The sequence below is a fragment of the Rhincodon typus genome, chromosome 14 (assembly GCF_021869965.1).
Source record: "Rhincodon typus isolate 14 chromosome 14, sRhiTyp1.1, whole genome shotgun sequence".
NCBI lineage: Eukaryota > Metazoa > Chordata > Chondrichthyes > Orectolobiformes > Rhincodontidae > Rhincodon > Rhincodon typus.
The window spans coordinates 46055652-46072529 of NC_063345.1; the positions used below are offsets into that span (position 1 = coordinate 46055652).

Sequence of the window (16878 nt, forward strand, 5' to 3'; positions counted from 1 at the left end):
GATCACTATTAAAAGGACATATAGAATCCTTTGCTTTGCAATGTTGCAACCAAGGCAGGAGAAGTACATCATCACTCAGTCCCACTATCCATGGATCACATCATAAAGTAAAAATAGTTTTCCATTAAATACCTCATCTATGTCTGATTTTAAATAATAAGATCTATCAACCAGATTTCTTAACACAATCATGAATATATTATCAAAAATTATTCAATGAAGATGCAATAACTGGTTAGCATACACAGTAACACAAAAGTATAAATATTCCCAAAACACACATGCAAGTGCACACCATGCTCTTTAGGAAAATGGGGGAATAAAACAGATTTCTGTACAAAAAAAGGGTTTCGGAAAAGAAAAAGAAAAATCAATAATTTGTTTTTGAGAGGGAAAGGCTAAAGCACAGAGTATTTTAGAGCCTGTTGCTGTGATATTCTTGCACGTGACCAATTCACAAAACATGCACCGCTGTCTCAAATCTTACAAACATGCTTACTCAGAAAATGCAATTGTGAGAAGTTTCTTCAATCATTCTTTCAAAAAAAAACAATAATTTTCACCCTAAATTCAGCAGTGTTTTCTTTTCAGAAACAGAGAGAGCTTATTCTTAGGAGTCTTTCCTCCAATTTAACTAGATAAAACAGATGCCTCTCCATGCCAATCACTGAATAAGAACAACCCAGCAGGGGTTTACAGCAAAGCAAACTGTCATCAGCATTCATATGATTTACAGGAAGCCATGCTTAACAGGCAGTCAAGGAAAGTGTCCAATCGAAAACCAAGACATACAAAGCGGCATATACTAAAGTGATTTTGTTGAATGATGAGAAGGTTTGAGGGACTGAATGGCCATTTTCTGCTCCTATTTCTCATATTCTTGCGAAGAAGGTTTGATGGGTAGAAGACAATATTTAAGGTAATAAAACAGAAAGAACTGCGGATGCTGTAAATCAGGAACAAAACCAAAGTTGCTGGAAAAGCTCAGCAGGTCTGGCAGCATCTGTGAAGGAGAAAACAGATTTAACTCCGGTGACCCTTCCTCAGAACTGGAACCTGAAACGTTAACTCTATTTTTTCCTTCACAGATGCTGCCAGACCTGTTGAGCTTTTCCAGCAACATTGGTTTTGTACAATATTTAAGGTTACTGACGAAGAACCAAAGGCAAGATATCGAAAAACATTTAGTTATGCTGTAGAATGCTGTGCACGAAAGAGTGATCAAAGCTGATTGAATAGTAACTTACCAAAAAGAATTGGATAAATGCTTGAAATGGTTAAAACAGATTGCTTCCCCATAATCCAGCAATGAGATGGGACTTATTGGATAGCTGATTCAACGTACTGGCACTGACGTGAGGGGCCAAATAATTTCCTGTTTACTGGATCATCATATGGATTCTTTATCATCAGTTATTGGTAATATTCAATATTGTGGTCATGTAGCCTCACACTGAGTTTGCAAAAAGTTAGTTACAGCATCAGTGGTTTACTGACTGGAGGCTGACCACTTTTCCACAGGGATTCATAGAAAACCACAGAGTTTCATTGCTGGCCTCTCTTTCCTGTAGCTCCTAACAAGACATTAAGTGAGTGTATGAACCTTTAATGAGGAGAAACTGGAGAACAAGCAAAGGAAGAATATTAAATGATTGTTTTTTTAAATGGTAGAAGCATCACTGCAGTTAGAACGCACTGGTCTCCAATTCTTATTCTTTCCTGTAGGTATGAGGTACGTTTCCAGAATGAAATCCAATGTGGGGGTGCATACCTAAAGCTTCTCTCTGAAGATGATCAACTCGACCTGGTAAGTTGTCCCGTTGAGAAGCTCAACATCCATTTTGTGGGCACTGTAGTGCGAAACATGTTATTACTGAAGGCAACTGGGCACTGATTGAAAAACAGCATCTGCATTAAATATTTCATTACTTGACTGGTGTATCTCTAGCTGTATTGTTTCAATGGATTTTCTTTTTCTACATTAAGAGTACCAAGTAATGCAAGTCGTTGTGCCGGCAGTGGCAGTAGCACAAGTAGAATTAGCTTAGTATCCCAGAGTCCTCTGGTGTAAACAGCACGAGTGTAAAACCTGAGGAATTTCTTTCACCAAGGTTGTGACTTCTGTGATTTTTTTTTTTTCGACAAGACAGGTACACAATTTTGCACTTTGTTTTGGAGATGCTAGTGTTGTAGCTGTACTGGAACATCTTGGCTAAAGCTCAGCTAGGTCTGGTGCAGAAGCCTTTAGCATTATAGCTATGATGCTGTTAGAGCCCATAGCCTTTGCTGTATTTAGTGTGCTCAGCAATTTCTCTGTCACGTGAAGTGAATCAAAGTGGTTGAAGACTGGTATCTGTGATGTTGGAGATCTCAAGAAAGAGACCAATATGGAACATCCAGTCAGCAAGAAAGGTTATGACTCATGTAATGAAGTAGTCTCACAGTGCAGTAACCATTCAACTGATAAAACCAGAGTTTATCAAACTCCAGACTGTTAGTCAATGATTACAGGAAATATGGGATTGTGGCATTTGGTAATTAATGATTCTTGGATTGTTAGTTGATGATTACTTTGATCTCAGATTGCATTGATAAGTCTTTACCCATCAACCCCAAACTCAATCTAAATTGTTATGTAGAATTACGACTGTGCTAAATGGGATAAATCCAGAACTTTTCTAGGAACTCAAAACTGGGATTCATGAATTGTACAACTGTACTTCTCCACAATCTGTAACCTCAATATCCAGCATATCCCCCTCTCTGCCATTACCTTCAAACAAAGGGATCAACCCTGGATCAATGAAGAGTGGAAAACATCAGGAGCAGCAAGTGGTATTATCGCTGGACTATTAATCCAGAGACCCACATAATGTTCTGGGGACCCAGGTTCAAATCCTGCCACGGCAGATGGTGGAATTTGAATTCAATAAAATATATGGAACTAAGAATCTAATGATAATAATGACCGTAAACCCATTGTCGATTGTTGGAAAAACCCATCTGGTTCACTAATATCCTTTAAGGAAGGGAACTGCCATCCTTACCTGGTCTGGCCTACATGTGACCCCAGACCCACAGCAATGTGGTTGACTCTTAACTGCCCCCTGGGCAATTAGGGATGGGCAATAAATGCTTCCTGGCCCTCATCCTGAGAATGAATAAAGAAAAAAAAAGGCATATCTATAACTGTAGTGTCAACCTGGTGAGATTATATCGTGGGAACTACATGCATGCTTAAACAGTGCAGCAACTTGTGGGATCATTTAGTTCTATCAATACAACCGACCGATCAGATCAAAACTCTGCAGTCCTGCTACATCCAGTGATGAATGATGGTGAACAAATAACAAATAATGAGAGAGAGCTCCACAAACATCCTTGTATTCAATGATAGGGGAATCACCATGTAATGACCTTAACCAGCCTAAAACATCTGCCAGATATCTTCAGCCAGAATTGTCAAGTAGATGTTCCATCTTGATCTCTTGAGGTTTTCAACTTTTTTTTTTTAAATTCATTCTCTGATGAGGGAAATGCAGGCTAGGCCAGCATTAACTGCCCAAAGGGCTGTTAAAAATCAGCTGCATTGCTATGGATCTGGAGTCCTATGTAGGCCAGACCAGATAAGGATGGCAGTTCCCTTCCCTAAAGAACAGCTGGGTTTTTCCAATAATCAACAATGGATTCATGGTCATTGTTTAAACTCAAATTCTACCATCTGCTATGGCAGGATTTGAACCTAGGTCCCCAGAACAATGCTTGGTCTCTGGATTAACAGTCCAGCGATAATACCACTAGGCCGTCATCTCTCAAACTTCAAGATGTTAATCTTCAACTAATCTGATTCACATCACGTGATATCAGCATTCTGCCGGGCACACTAGATAAGAACAAATAGATTTCATCTTGAACTGGCTAGAGGATTTCATTTTCAGAAATGAGAAGTCAGTTAATCACCTTGTACCTCCAACTCAACTGCTTTCTTTTTGCATGCTTTCCTCCAAATTAACTAGTTAAAACAAGAACTTCTCTAAACCAGAAGAAAGCAGGATCTACAGCAAAGAAGCAGTCTTCACCAGTCATGTGATTTCTAGGATGGCTTGAAGAAAATCCCCACTGTCTGCAGTATACTTTCAACTACCGCTTTTAAAGAAACCATTCCAACAATGTCCACAAAAATTAAAATATATTGCTTTTCACAATCCTTTAAAACTTAAGTCCTTCAAGGATGTTAAATATAAGGTGTGTTTGTAATAGAAGTGATACTTAACACAAAGAAGATGTTGAGGGTACTGGAGATAATCATCTCAATCCCAGGACATTACTTCAAGAGTTCCTCTGCATTATGTCTTAGCTCTAGCCACTTTCAGCTACTTGATCAATGCCCTTCCCTCCATCGTTTGATCTGAAGTGGGACGTTTGCATTGTTCTGTTTGTAATTCCTCTGATACTGAATCAGCCCATGCATGTATGCAGCAAAGCCAGGATAACATTCAGGATTCAGTTGACAAACAATATTTGTGCCATGGAGACAGTAAGGACTGCAGATGTGGAAGCTAGAGTCAATAAATGTGGAGCTGGAAAAGCACAGCAGGTCAGACAGCATCCAAGGAGCAGGAAAGACAAGGTTCTGAGCCGAAACCCTTCAACAGGACTCAGGAGGGGGAGGGGTTGGGACTTGGGGGAATAACCGGGGTGGGGGTTGCAGTGGGAGAGAGACTCACTGAGCCCTCGTCGGAGGGAGCAGGAAAACTTCTTCAAGGTGTACATCGTTGGCACATGATCTAACCATCTTCCTCAACATGCAATTGCATTATCATTTCTGAAAGCCACACAGCATACATCTTGGAATTACCATTCTTCAGAAACCTAACTGGGCCACCACTATAAAGATTGTAATTACTAGAATGTTAGAGGTTGAGCATTCTACAATGAAAACTCATCGTCTGACACCCCAAAGCCTTTTCACAATATGAAAGGCACAGTCAAGATAGTGATGAAATTATACCCCATTTACTTGAAGGAATGCGGCTTCAACAACACTCAAAGCTCAACACCACACAGGACAAATGTTGATGGACACCTCATCCACTACCTTCATCATTCAGTCCCTTTTTAGCCTCCACATCCTGGCAGTGAAGATGCACTGTAGAAACTTACCAAAGCTCCTTGCCCGTGTTGCATGTGTATGGAAACACTATTTCCTTTAAGTTCTCCGCTGTGTTATGTCACAGCTCGACTTAGAAATGCATCACCTAACAATGCTGTTCAGTACTTGAAACATGGAGGAGGCAGCAGTTCAGAGAGACTGCTCATTCCCATTCTCCAAGACAATTAGACATTGCCAATAAAGCTTGCTTTTATTATCTATGCTCACATCCCATAAATAAATGAAAAATAGATGGTTAATGTCAGTTCCACAGTATCAATAATTATCATTAATCATAGATTACATCAATAGATGATTATTAATACTGACCTCTAACAATGTTTAATGTTTCCAGTTATTCTAGACTGTGAATCATTGATTGCCATTGATATCGTACATCTTCAGGGAGCAGATGGGTACCAGCTTGATACTGAGTCAGGAGCACAGTTTAAAATAGTTTGAATAGGTTCTAAACATGGATGATTTGAATGACTCGCTTGTGTGTTTCTTTTTATAAGTTTTAACACTGTTTTTACAGAGGCAGTTCTTTGACAAAACCCCTTACACTATCATGTTTGGACCAGACAAGTGCGGACAGGACTATAAACTGCACTTCATCTTCAGACATAGGGATCCAGTGACGGGTGCATATGAAGAGAAGCATGCCAGGAAACCAGAAGTGGACCTTCAGAGTTACTTCATCGACAAAAGACCTCACCTGTATACATTGAGTAACACAATTCTCTTAATCATTCTAGAGCAATCAGAAACAGGTCCACAAGAGGGATGACAATCTTTAAGGGAGTACCCTCAATGGGTTAGGATTAGAGTGAAACTTGCAGGCTTCGTTTGTGAGATAGTAATCATTAAATAATGAAATAGTTCATTAACAAACAACACGGAACAGGCAAATTGACTAATCCAAACACATTTGAATATAGCAACTGAATAATCTAGCAACCCTCTATTAGACATCTAATGATAAAAATAATAAACTGTATAGTAATATTAAAAGGTGTGTTTAGACAGTCTGCAGAGCTAACCTTCTTATAGCAAGTTTACATTACGTAACAGGTACCAAAACTCGCTACATTGATTTATTTTCATCTGCGTTAGTTATTATACATTAGTAAATTTTTATTTTAATATTATACAGTATAATTGCTGTACTTGAAATTACTTCTCTCTTTGACTTATTCTCTTTTATCTCTCTCTTTCTCTCTCTACGTCCAATAACAATTTAAAAATGATTGGTTTAGTTGTGAGACCTGACAACAGTTTTGAGATACTAATAGATGAGAACAGTGTGAGCAAAGGAAGCCTCCTACAAGACATGACTCCCCCTGTCAATCCTCCCAACGAGATTGATGATCCCAACCATCAAAAACCTGAAGACTGGGATGACAGACGTCGGATACCTAACCCAGATTCAGTGAAGCCCCATGACTGGTGAGAATTAAGCAAGATCAGGTTTGGTTAAAAATTTTTGTTTGTATTTACTGTTGTCTCTATGTACACCAAAACCATTTCTGGCACCAATATTAGAATTTATCGTGAATTCAAAGTCAACAAGCTAAGCCCAGTAGTAGAGACCACAAATGGATTTCTATCCTCTCAGGAGAACAACACTTGAATTGTGACATACCTCTCTCAGACTATAGTGATCGTCAGAAAGTAGGACTCCCATCAAGTCGAGAGTACTGTTGAATTGACACCACAATCCTTCATGCTTGAGACCACTGCGAGTCGAGGAAAAACAATTAGCCCAAGACCATTAGGAAATTCAGAGCTAACCCCTCCACCCTAAAATAAAGGAACACTCTTCTCCCAACGCTACACACCAATGTGGAACACAGAAACAATAGAGAGCATCAATTTGAATACAGTGACATAACTCTTCCTAACAGAGTCCAGCAGCACACTCAAAGGCTACCCTCCGCTGACATTAAGGCCACAAGTGAATAGACGTGAACAATCAGGAAATACAGAGATCCTTCTGCCAACACCAGCGATCACAAGTAAATATAGAAACCACCTCCTTCAACAGTAAAGATTGAATACAGAAACAACCTTCCACAATACAATTTTCAAATGACTGTTTGCAGTTTCTGCTGGCACTAGTGGAGTCCCAGCCAAAGAGCTCAATCTCAGTCAGAAGGATAGTGGAAAAATCATAATTATCTTGCTGATCTTAACTGAAATGCAGTCAATTCAGAAAGAGATTCCTGATGAGAATCCAGAAGCTCCTGGTTCAAGTTCATACATTGGGTATGAACCTGCAGGATCTCAGCTGTATTTCCTCCTCTAGTCACACATCTTCTATTACTGAAGTTGGGTGTCAACTTTGAAAAGAAAGTTGATTGGGAAGAAAGGAAGCACTGTTTATGATCTTCCTGTCCAACTGATTTCAAACTCCTCACCTGGGTCCTTGGGTCTGTGTAAAGTCTGGAATAGTTAATATTGGCTGTATTTCATTTACAGTCCCCCATGTTTGTTGTGTAACTTGTATGAAGATATATCAGATATTCTTGTGTGCAGATGCTAAAGGATGTCATCATTCCCTCCATGACAGGGATGAGGATGCTCCTCCCTATATTCCGGATTCCACAGTTATGAAACCGGATGACTGGCTAGATGAAGAGCCAGAATATATTCCAGATCCCAAATCAAAAAAACCTCCAGATTGGTAAGTTATGAATTACTTCAGATTGATTATAGATTTCAGATAGCCTCATTGACTAGGCAGTGATTGTAGTTACACTGACCTTTGGTGCACATCTGTCCTTCATCACATGTATGGTATTTGCTACAACCTTTCTGATATTCTTTTGTATATCCCAGCTTTCACTGTAACGTTCTCTGATACATCCAATTACTCACTGGAACATTCTTTCATACATTCCTTGCCTCTCATTGTAATACTGTTTCATCTACCCCACAAAACTCATCGATATAACCTTCATTCCTCACTATAAGAGAGCGCATGTTGGGTTATGCTAACCCACGCGTGCCTGATCTCAGAATCCTTGATAATGATACAACCCCAGCAAAGACTTTGTTCACTTTGAACAAATGATATTTGTAACACATACAAGTTTAAAATTACAATTAATTCAAAGTAACGTGTACCCAAAGTTCTGTCTGGAATTGTTTTAATATCAATATAATATTATTGTATTTTACAGGGATATTGATATGGATGGTGAATGGGAAGAACCCAAAATCCCAAACCCAAAGTGTAAGACTGCAGGCTGTGGAACCTGGAAACCACCCATGATCCCTAACCCTGCCTACAAAGGCAAATGGAAAGTACCAATGATTGACAATCCCAAATACAAGGTAAATTAATTGATGTTATAGTCTTTCTTACATAGCTGATATTTAAACTTCCCTTCTAATTCTCAGAATGGATTCTTGGCAAATACATCACATGTGAAATTCCAGAATATCTTTCGTGAGTTTGAGTCCCTGCAGAGTTAGCTGATCTCAGTTTAGCATAGCTTTGAGTTTGGGTTTGATATGTACTCTTGGTGCTGTTGGATTAGATAAATTAAAACTACCACAATTGTAGTCGAGACTCATTGAAATGTGCACGTACAGCGCTTCAGATTTGATCAAGGTATTCTACACGGTCAAATCGCTGAGAGACATTCACGGGGGCACATGTGAAGAGTGAACATTTGGATTAGATACTGAAGAACAACCAGTCCCTCAGAATCAAACAGTAGTGACCACCAGAAGTGTTTTCACATAAGAAAGTGGAAATTTGACAGAAATAAATTGCAGCAAACTTTGTTTTAACCAACGCTTTATGAACCGACCCCCCCCTCAACAAACCAGCAAAAATTTTATATACCTCAAATACTGGAAGTTTACTGTATTATTGCAATTTCCGCAGTATTCAAGTAGTTAGTTGAGGGTGCAAGTGAAAGGGCTGTCTACCAGTTATCTTTATTTAAGGCATTACTATTTAAGTGATCTATGCTGTAAATAAAGTAATTCAGTGATGTGTATACTCCCTGCATTATGTTTCTATTATTTAGTGTGTTTTTATATTGATCAAACAGAATATTGATTAACTGGTACACTCCTGGTCTCATAGGTGCCAGTTAATAAAACGTTTGCTGCATATAGGGAGATGGACTTAGCTGTGTATTAAGGGAGAAGTTGTACCATATGATGGGTGTGGTTTTTAATCATTAGACTCAAATTGTGTAAGATAACAGACACAGCTTTGTTTAATTCTTAAATAATTTGCCATTAAACATAGATTGTAAGAAGCAGGTCATTTAAATTACTCAATACCAGACCTTTCTACATTTCTTGCGCTCACCCTGATTCACAAGACTACTTACTTTTATCTAAATTACTTGATTGGCCTGTCCATGACAAGAACCAACAACGATTGCCTACTTACTGCATGCTTGGAACTTGGTGATTGTAGTTACACATTATAGAAAAACTTACCATCTTGATTTTAAAATGTAATTCTGTAACAATTCTTCTCTGCAACATACTTTTCTCTATAACAATCTGCTTCTCACACCCTCCATTCTGAAACTCAGCTGTTTATTACATAGAGCAGTGGAGGTAACTCACTCTTCCCTTCTCATTAACTTACTTTTTAACATAGAATTCTATTTGTTTGTTGTAGTTTGCTGCCTCTCCATAGCATTTGCTTCTCTCTCTCTTTCTCCCTCTATTAATAACATAATTCAGAATCTAACTATCAAACTTGATTAATAGTTCTACCAATTTTGTCCCAAAAGGGAGTCTGGAAACCTAGAAAGATTCTGAATCCAAACTATTTTGAGGATACAAAGCCATTCCGCATGACTCCAGTTGCTGCAATTGGGCTTGAGCTATGGTCTCTGACCCCTGACATAATGTTTGACAATTTTATTATATCCTCTGATGAGAGAGTTGTCAAGCAGTGGGCAAAAGACACATGGGCACGAACAAAGGCAATCTACGATGCAGATGGAGTAAGTAGATTTGATGGCTATGTGCATATGATCAATGTGGGAAAAATCTTGTTTCATACCGCTGCATGATTGCACAAAAGATGACAGGTCGTGCAGATAATGAGCCTGCCCTGTCAAAGTACCTGAGGTACCACAACTCCTCCTTGGGTGTCTTCTGTAACTCGCGGCAGGAGTTCACTCTGACTGGGTCTGTACTGGGTTGCTACATGAAGATGATGATGATGGGCTTTAGAAAGTAGAGGTGAAAACTCCAAATACTTCAAAAGCTTAGGATGAGAGTGGCCCTCGCCACCTGGAAAATTTATGTTCCTTTCAGTGAGAGCTGCAATTCCAACCTTCCGGACCACTAGTTGTCCAGTGAGGCCATTCCTTGCCTTACATTTCCTCATTTGCATAAGTAGAAATCCTACCAGGATCCCACTCTCCATCTGCGATGAAGAAAATGCAGTGAGATAGATTCGGTAGGCTGGATAGGAGTTGTGCGACATCAAAACCCTGCTTGTGAGAGAAGATTTTCCCCCATTCACATGCCGTTGTGTAACTGGAGTGTTTATTGTGAGTGAGACGGTGAGTGTTTCTTTTATCAGTAACTGAGATAATTGCTACTCTACCCTGTTGTCCACAGCCTGGTTTGATCATGCAGCTGTTTTTGGCAGCAGACAAACGCCCTTGGCTCTGGGGAGTCTACGTGTTCACAGTTGCTCTGCCAGTTATTTTGTTCATAAGCTTCTATTGGCCAAATCAGGTATGTCTGTTGAACAATTGTGTATTTCTTAGTAGAGGATTGTTGTAAGAATTAAATATCTAAAGTAAAAATAATCCCTCTGTTTAAATTGCTGTTTTGTTTCTATTCTGCATTCTGTAACTTTTCTGCATGCTCTTGTCCTGTGATGCTTCCTCTGTCCCATACTTTCATGTGCTAACCCCTCTTGCTCCATATTTTTGTGTATCTCCAGCTCCATCCTATAATATCCTGTTGTAACATGTTATTTTGCCATGTTGTAGTGTCATGTGCTATCATTTGTTCTCCCAGCGATTTGGGCCCCCTGATGATTATTATTACAAGAAGACAGATGATGTGCAGCTCAATGATGAAGAAAAAATAACAGAAGCACAGCCTCCAGAGTCAGGTAAGCTAAACAGCAATAATAACAATGGTGATAGAATACAGTATACCTTGTACAACTTCCAAGATTCCCTGTGTCACAGCTCAATATTGGCCAACCTTCTCTAACATTAACATTAACCACCTCATAATGGGGGTGGTAGCCTCAGCACCACTCTACCATTGATGCAGTGGTTTTGTTTTGAAAGGGGTGTACAAATTGTTACCTTGTCACAAATTGTCAGGTAATGGGGCTTTTTTAATAAGATATAGGCTGTTTTGGTTTGGAACTAGCCATCGGGTTTCATAAGTGATGGAAACTAGGAGGCCTGCTACAAGTAAATGTCCAATAATTTCTGTGGGTCTTGTAGGCAGAGGTACTCTTGTGTCTACAAAACAGTGAGTAGCTACTGATGCCCATCTTTTGTGATCACACCCTTGCGTGAGAACAAAAATACCTATTACCACTCAATCCCCAGACTGCCAACACTCATTACAGTGATTGTTTAGACAAAGCATCAGTGCTGCTTGGACACTTGGAACCAGAACCTGGTTAGTGCTTAGTATAGAAGAGGCAAATTTGGAGACAAAGTATAGAAAGTTGACCAAAGTAATAACATTATTGTAGATTCCACCTGAACAATTTGATGGCGGCACCAGATGTCAAGAAATGGTCCACATTTTTAAAAAATGCTATGTGTGCTCTAACAGTTACACTGCCCCAGTGGGAGGTGGCACAAACAACATATGACAATGGTTGTCGCTTCTTTTCCGTTGTGAGGAAGCACCTGATCTCTTCTTGGATATGCTGCCAGACAGTGCAGTTGATATTAGAACATATTGTAGGGGAAATCTGACCAAAACAACTTCTTTTTCAATAGACTGTTCAATGTACATTCCACACAGTACACAACTGTTAGGTCAGTTTGTGGGAATGATTCTTGTCTGTGGTTTTTCTGCTTCATAGTCCCACAAGGTATTGAGTATGTATCTGACAGTGAAGCTCAGCTGAAAAGAAAACCCTTATCATTAATGAATATTTACTCAAAATTTTAGGAATTTAATGGCTCTGTTATATGGCATGCAAGTTGACTGAAAAATGGATTCCTATTTAAAATAAAAATCAACTGATAGTGTCCACTTTACAGGCAGTCCATTCAAGAGATGACAGCTCTAGCTTGAATAATATTTAATAATAATTAATTATCCGTATTTTACAGCTCTTCATGATCAACGAGGAAATGTCGATAAAAGCAAAGAGAGGATGAAAGGAAGTAACCTGCTTAAAACAAAAGTAGACTTGGAGACATCTTCACAGGTTGGAAGTTTTGGCATCTTTTTAGTATCATAAATAGGACAGATGTTTTTACTTTGTCCAAACTTTTTTAAAGCAAGAACATGTGTTGCCCATAGTATTTTCCAGCACAAGATTAGCTTTAAAAGAAAATTTTCCAATTCTGGAATAATGCTGGTATAAACATGGCTAATAGCCAGAGAAAGATTTTTCTTTAGAAAGTTTTAAAATCTTGGGAAAGAGGAAGAGTAATCAATCCACAATCAATTGCACTGCATTCAAGGAATGTACTATGGGAACATCTAGCAAATCTAGACAAACAGTATTCCTAGCAGGGCTCAAAATACACAAGGAAGCAAGTGAGTTTACTTCTGACAGCCATAAAAGACACCTGACAAAATTCAAACACCGAGGCAATGGAGAAAACTTGTCCCCATAAATTGAATAGACAAAAAAATATGGGGAGCTGCTCCTGTATTAGCAGCAAACACTAGAGAGCATCCGCCTTTAATCAGGGAAACATATGGGAAACAAAAACAAAGTTGCTGGAAAAGCTCAGCAGGTCTGGCAGCATCTGCGAAGAAGAAAACAGAGTTAACATTTCGGGGCCATTGACCCTGCCTCAGAACTGATGGTGGCTGGGAAAACGTCAATTTATATGCAGAAAATAGGGAGGTGGGTGGGGTAGGGAGTAAACAATAGGATAGAGCCCAAAGAGAGAGAGAGACGGTTAGACAGATAAAGGAGTTGCTAATGATCAGGCTGGGAGGGTGAGTAGTTGTTAATGGGGACTGTTAGTGACTAACAACAGGGGGTGTGTAATGGCAGGCTATGTGGTAACAAGGCCTGGTGTGTGGGGTGGGGTGGGGTGGGGTGGGGGGCTGGGACATGGGAGAGTTTAGGCCCTAAAATTTTTGAACTCCATATTGAGTCCGGAGGGCTGTAGGGTCCCCAAGCGGAAAATGAGGTGTTGTTCTTCCAGCTTGCGTTGGGCTTCACTGGAACACTGCAGCAAGCCAGAGACAGAGACGTTGGCCAGGGAGCAGGGTGGTGCATTGAAGTGGCAGGCGACAGGTAGTTCAGGGTCTTTTTTGAGGGCAGAACGTAGATGTTCTGCAAAGCAGTCGCCAAGTCTACGCCAGGCCTTGTTACCACATAGCCTGCCATTACACACTCACTGTTGTTAGTCACTAACAGTCCCCATTAACAATTATTCACCCTCCCAGCCTGATTATTAGCAACTCCTTTGTCTGCTTTGTCTGTCCTCTCTTTGGGCTCTATCCTATCGTTTACTCCCTACCCCACCCACCTCCCTATTTTCTGCATATAAACTGACGTTATCCCAGCCACCATCAGTTCTGAGGAGGGGTCACCGGACCCGAAACGTTAACTCTGTTTTCTCCTTCGCCGATGCTGCCAAACCTGCTGAGCTTTTCCAGCAACTTTGTTTTTGTCCTGATTTACAGTATCCACAGTACTTTTGGTTTTTAAACATATGGGAAAGTTGCGGTGACAATATTGCAGGAGCTGTTGTTAATAAGGTCTGATGTAGGTCCGAGAACCATGTCACAGTCAAGCTATAAACAGCTCGGTGCTAGATAATTGTTTTGATTGATATTGGCTGAAGAGTAAATGTTGGGCAGAACAAGGGGATAAATCCTCTTAAAATTATAACGTGGGATTTTTGCTTCTGTGCGAGGCAGACAGGGTCTTGGTTTAACATCTTATTTGAAAATGATACCTCCAACAATTAATGTTCCCTCTGAGCTCATCAGCTGTGCAAAAACCTGGAGGTTCCTATGCAGGCTGAGCAAAAATCTGCCCTTCAAGTAACATGTACGCACAAAAAAAATGTAAAGGGCCCATCTACTTAAATGTACAAAAAACTGTTGCTCACTTGTGGTAAAATGTCAGCTGCTGACATTTTATTATCAAGTCTCAAGTGAGGCTTGAAACTATGTGTCTATTGCAGAGGTGATACTACCACCACTGAGCCACAGTTACATTAGAACCGCTTCTAATTAGTGCATAGACTCGTGAACAAATATTAATTTACAAGTGTTCCTTCTCCTAAAATCAATAACCCCAACTACTGCGGTATATTAAGAGTACTGGCCACAAATGAGGACAGCATTCTTGATTTCCTGAAAATCAACTGCATGGTTTGCGAGTTTTCACAATTGCTGCTTATTCCTGAGAAGTGAGTAGACAATGCAGTGTGTTTGTACATTCCAGTAACTGAGCAGATGTGGATATACAATTAAGTTTACATAAGTAGTATAGAACAAGATGCTTATGGAATTAATTCTGGTTGCAGGCACAAGGAGGCGGTGAACCAGATCCAGGTCAGGTTTCAGAGGAGGCTCTGAGATATCGCAAGACAACGTCAAAATAATGACCACCGGGTTTCATGCTGTTTGAAAAGATGAACTTTCACATAAGGCACTCATTTGTTTAACAAGAGCCTTTGAGACATAACTGTTTGTTAGTGATGCATATTGTGCAGCAGACATTGGAGGAAGATCCTCTTTTTAAATTTGTAACATTATAATAAGTGTTTTAATATTCATAATTTGTAAGTTTACTATACATAATGGACAGATGGATTTCTTCCACTTATAGTGATAAAATAAAGTACCTTTTGTATTCTCTGGAATGAGAGATGCATTTTTTAAAATTTTGGGTAATAAGAATTAGTAGGTAATTTTCGGGTAAGATTTTTGAACAGCTTATCATAGTTCACAGAATCCCTACAGAGTGGAAACAGGCCCTTCGGCCCAACAAGTCTACAACGACCCTCAGAGCACCCACCCAAACCCATCCCCCTCTAAACCACCTAATCAACACATCCCTGAACACTACGGGCAATTTAACATGGCCAATCCACCTAGCCTGCACATCTTTGGACTGTGGGAGGAACCCGGAGGAAACCTATGCAGACAGTCGCCCAAGGGTGGAATTGAAAGCGGGTCCCTGGTGCTGTGAGGCAGCAGTGCTAACCACTGTGCCACCATGTCCTGCTCCATTATGCTCTTCAATATTCTGTATCCTAGGCAATATTGTTTCTTCTCCTGCAATAAACTAGACTTCATCTGCCAGTGAAGCCATCTGAATTAAATTGAGAGCATCATCTTAAATATAAATTAACAACAAGATGATTTTTGTCAAGTCTTCCTTGTTTTCATGTACTTGTCTCTAATTATGTCATCAGGATGTGGGCAAGATAGCATTTTATTACCCCACATTAGCTGCCTATAATGACGTTACAAATTTACAACTTTACTACCATAACCATCTCACATTTGCCCCTCCTGCAAATAATGCAATATTTCTTAAGAGAACTGAATGTTTTAATAAAACAATCTTTTCAGCTTATGAAGCAACAAACTTCATAATGATCAATTACTATTGAAAAGAGACACGTTGCTGAGAACTTTTGTCTCGCACTAATCTGGACAAACAATGTTAAATTTCAAATGATCACAATAGGACAAAAGCTTGCTAATTGACCGAGGCATTGCCATAGATCAATTTAGAAAACAATCAAAAAAAGCAACAAGGAATCAACTGGACTAGCAATTCAGAGGGTCCTGTAACAAGTAGCTCCTGCCTTACAAAGCCTGCCTAATACCTACAAAGCACAAGTTAAGAGTGTGATGGAATACTCTCCACTTACCTGCATGACTGCAGTGCTATCAAGACACGAAGCTCAACATTACCCAGCAAAACAACAACCCACACTATCCACAACCAAATACAGTGGGCAGCTCTGTGTACACAAGATGCACTGCAATAAATTACCTAGCCTGCTTCAACAGCACCTTCAAAAACTGCAACCTCCTCTACCTTTAAAGGACAATGGAAGGAGATGCATTGGAATATCACAGCCACACTGTACCTTAACTTTAGTGGTATTCCATCACTATCATTGAATCAAACTCCTGCCGCTGTCTTTGACACCATTGTAGGTGTACCTCCACCAGATGGACTAAAGCCATTGAAGAAGGCAGCACATCACAAATAGGGCAAATAGTGATGTGATAAATGCTGAACTTGCCAGCAATGTTTACACCTCATGAAAGATTAAAACCATGATCAGACAAAAATACCAGAGTTCAAAAGGACTAATGTCACCAGAATCTTCTCCATGTAAAGAAGTTTGAACATGTGGAACAGACTTCCAAGGGGGAAAATGAAAGCTGAATGCATGGTGGTGCTGCTTCAGAGGTCAGTGTTGGTAATTCTGCACCAGTGATTCAAAAGCTGGGCCAAAGTAAAAGCCTCTCTCATTGGCCCTTTTTTTTGGTAATCAGGAGATTTTTTAAAAAAAAGTCAGGGCAAG

At 39.7% G+C, this 16878-nt stretch overlaps 1 protein-coding gene across 3 annotated transcripts; it reads left to right on the forward strand.

Moving 5' to 3' along the window:
- The first annotated feature begins 1641 nt into the window (after positions 1 to 1641).
- si:ch211-274f20.2 (calnexin) lies at positions 1642 to 15187 on the forward strand. 3 transcript variants are annotated; one of them, XM_020510926.2, is made up of 10 exons: positions 1642 to 1807; positions 5691 to 5883; positions 6412 to 6601; positions 7725 to 7838; positions 8338 to 8491; positions 9922 to 10137; positions 10763 to 10882; positions 11171 to 11267; positions 12463 to 12560; positions 14854 to 15187. In XM_020510926.2, the coding sequence occupies exons 1-10, from the start codon at positions 1649 to 1651 to the stop codon at positions 14929 to 14931; spliced, it is 1419 nt and encodes a 472-aa protein (XP_020366515.2). In that variant the 5' UTR covers positions 1642 to 1648; the 3' UTR covers positions 14932 to 15187. The 3 variants fall into 3 exon arrangements, with proteins under 3 accessions (XP_020366515.2, XP_048460840.1, XP_048460841.1); XM_048604883.1 differs by lacking the exon at positions 9922 to 10137; XM_048604884.1 differs by lacking the exon at positions 1642 to 1807 and having other exon boundaries at positions 5691 to 5872.
- The last annotated feature ends 1691 nt before the right edge of the window (positions 15188 to 16878 follow it).